This window comes from Phacochoerus africanus, chromosome 2 (genome assembly GCF_016906955.1).
Source record: "Phacochoerus africanus isolate WHEZ1 chromosome 2, ROS_Pafr_v1, whole genome shotgun sequence".
Classification (NCBI taxonomy): Eukaryota; Metazoa; Chordata; class Mammalia; order Artiodactyla; family Suidae; genus Phacochoerus; species Phacochoerus africanus.
The window spans coordinates 265,817,563-265,819,657 of NC_062545.1; the positions used below are offsets into that span (position 1 = coordinate 265,817,563).

Below are 2,095 nucleotides of genomic sequence, written 5' to 3' on the forward strand. Positions count from 1 at the left end.
CTTTTCTCTGAAATTTCTTGATAAGAACCGTTTTCATTTTAGATTGTGCTTGATGAGGGCATGAGAGGGTTTTTTGTATATGTGTATATATTAATATATAATTTTATTTTAATATATAATTTTATATAACTTACATATAATATTTTATAATATATAATTTTATAATTTGTATATATGCATATATTAATATATAATTTTATTTTATTAGTTTATAGTTTATTTACATTGTTATGCCAAGTTATGCTTTGCAGAGAAGTGACCCAGTCATAAATATATACACATTTTAAATATATTTTTATATTATATGTATTATATAACTCTCTATACATGTGTGTATATGTGTGTGTATATATATATATATATATACACACACATATACACACACACATTATCTCTCTCATATTATCTTCCATCATGTTCTATCCTACAAGATTGGTTATATATATTGTTAAATCATGAGAGGTAAGAGAATGATAAACTTGTGTACTAGTAAAATGTATATAACTGGCAGTAATATCTTTAGTTTTTCCAGCACTATTTCAAGACTGAGCTCTAAGTCACTTTGAGTCTAAGCAAAAGGTATGCTTCTTTTTTCTTCAACTTTTATATATAGTGTACACTTTGACCATTTGTTTTTGATCCACTTGTATTTGACTATATCTCATTAAAACTTTGTCTGAATACAACTCATTAATGAGTTTTAGATTTCAAAATTTCAATATTTAATCAACTTGAAGGTCAAGACTTCTGGTTGCTTCTAAATGTACAAACAAAATGTAAATTATGTAGATTTAATTTTAGATACCTCTGCTAAGGCATTTTTTTCTTTACTGATTATACATAGAGGGCTGATGCCCTCTTGGATGATGCAAAAATGCCACTGATCCAGTTTCTCTTCTGTATCCAACTCTCTTATCTGATAGTTAGTTCACTGATTTCACATGATGATACCATGCATTTAAAGGATATTTGTAGAGTCATGTCTGTGCAGACAGACCTTGTCATATTCTCCAGTAGCATAGATTACATTTTATCTTGCTACTATAAAATATTATGTGATGGTTACTGCTTCTCTTACTCTCTGTTCATTCTAGCAGACAGGAGAAAAGAATGAGGAGGAAGAACCAGAGCCATGTGTCCGAGTTCCTCTTTGTGGGGCTCCCCATCCAGCCAGAGCAGGAGGGTGTGTTCTTGGCCCTGTTCCTGGGCATGTACCTGACCATGGTGCTAGGGAACCTGCTCATCATCCTGCTCATCAGGCGGGACCCTCACCTCCACACTCCCATGTACTTCTTCCTCAGCCACTTGGCCCTCACAAATGTCTCCTTTTTATCTGTCACTGTCACCAAGATACTGATGGACATGCAGATTCAGGATCAATCCATCTCCTATGCAGAGTGTATAGCACAGATCTCTTTGTTCATAGTTTTTGCTGTTCTGGACAATTTCCTTCTCACCTCAATGGCATACAGTCAGTATGTGGCCAAATGTCACCCTCTCCACTACACCAACATCATGAGAGAGGGACTGTGTTCATTAAGAGTAACTGTATCTTGGCTTCTCTCCAGTGCTATTGCCCTTTGTCATACCTTCCTCCTGACCCAGCTCTCCTTTTGTGCTGACAGCATCATCCCCCATTTCTTCTGTGACTTTGGTACCCTGCTCAAACTCTCCTGCTCAGACACATCCCTCAATGAGCTGGTCATTTTCATGATAGGAGAGGGAGTCATCACCTTCTCACTCATGTGCAACTTGGTCTCTTATGGCTGCATTGGAGCTACCATCCTCAAGGGTCCATCCACCAAGGGCATCTGTAAAGCCTTCTCAACATGTGCTTCCAATCCCATTGCTGAATCCCTTCATTTATAGCCTGAGGAACAGATACATGAGGGGGGCCCTGGAGAAACTCTTCCACAAGGCAGAAGTTTTGTCTCAGTGACATTTGCTCATCTTTATAACAGACACATGTAGTCACATATCCCTGATCCTGCAAGTCTAATCTTTGGGCCAGCCTGGAATGAATACTCAGTAAATATTTGGTAACTTGAATCACATTTTGTTGCAGTTATTCTTTCTTTTTTTTGCAAATCATTGG

General features: G+C 36.8%; 1 protein-coding gene across 1 annotated transcript; it reads left to right on the forward strand.

The window, feature by feature from the left end:
• Positions 1 to 1,284: 1,284 nt before the first annotated feature.
• Positions 1,285 to 1,869, forward strand: LOC125120912 (olfactory receptor 1J4-like). The gene has a single exon (XM_047769282.1). It carries the CDS (start codon positions 1,285 to 1,287, stop codon positions 1,867 to 1,869), a length of 585 nt encoding a protein of 194 aa, XP_047625238.1.
• The last annotated feature ends 226 nt before the right edge of the window (positions 1,870 to 2,095 follow it).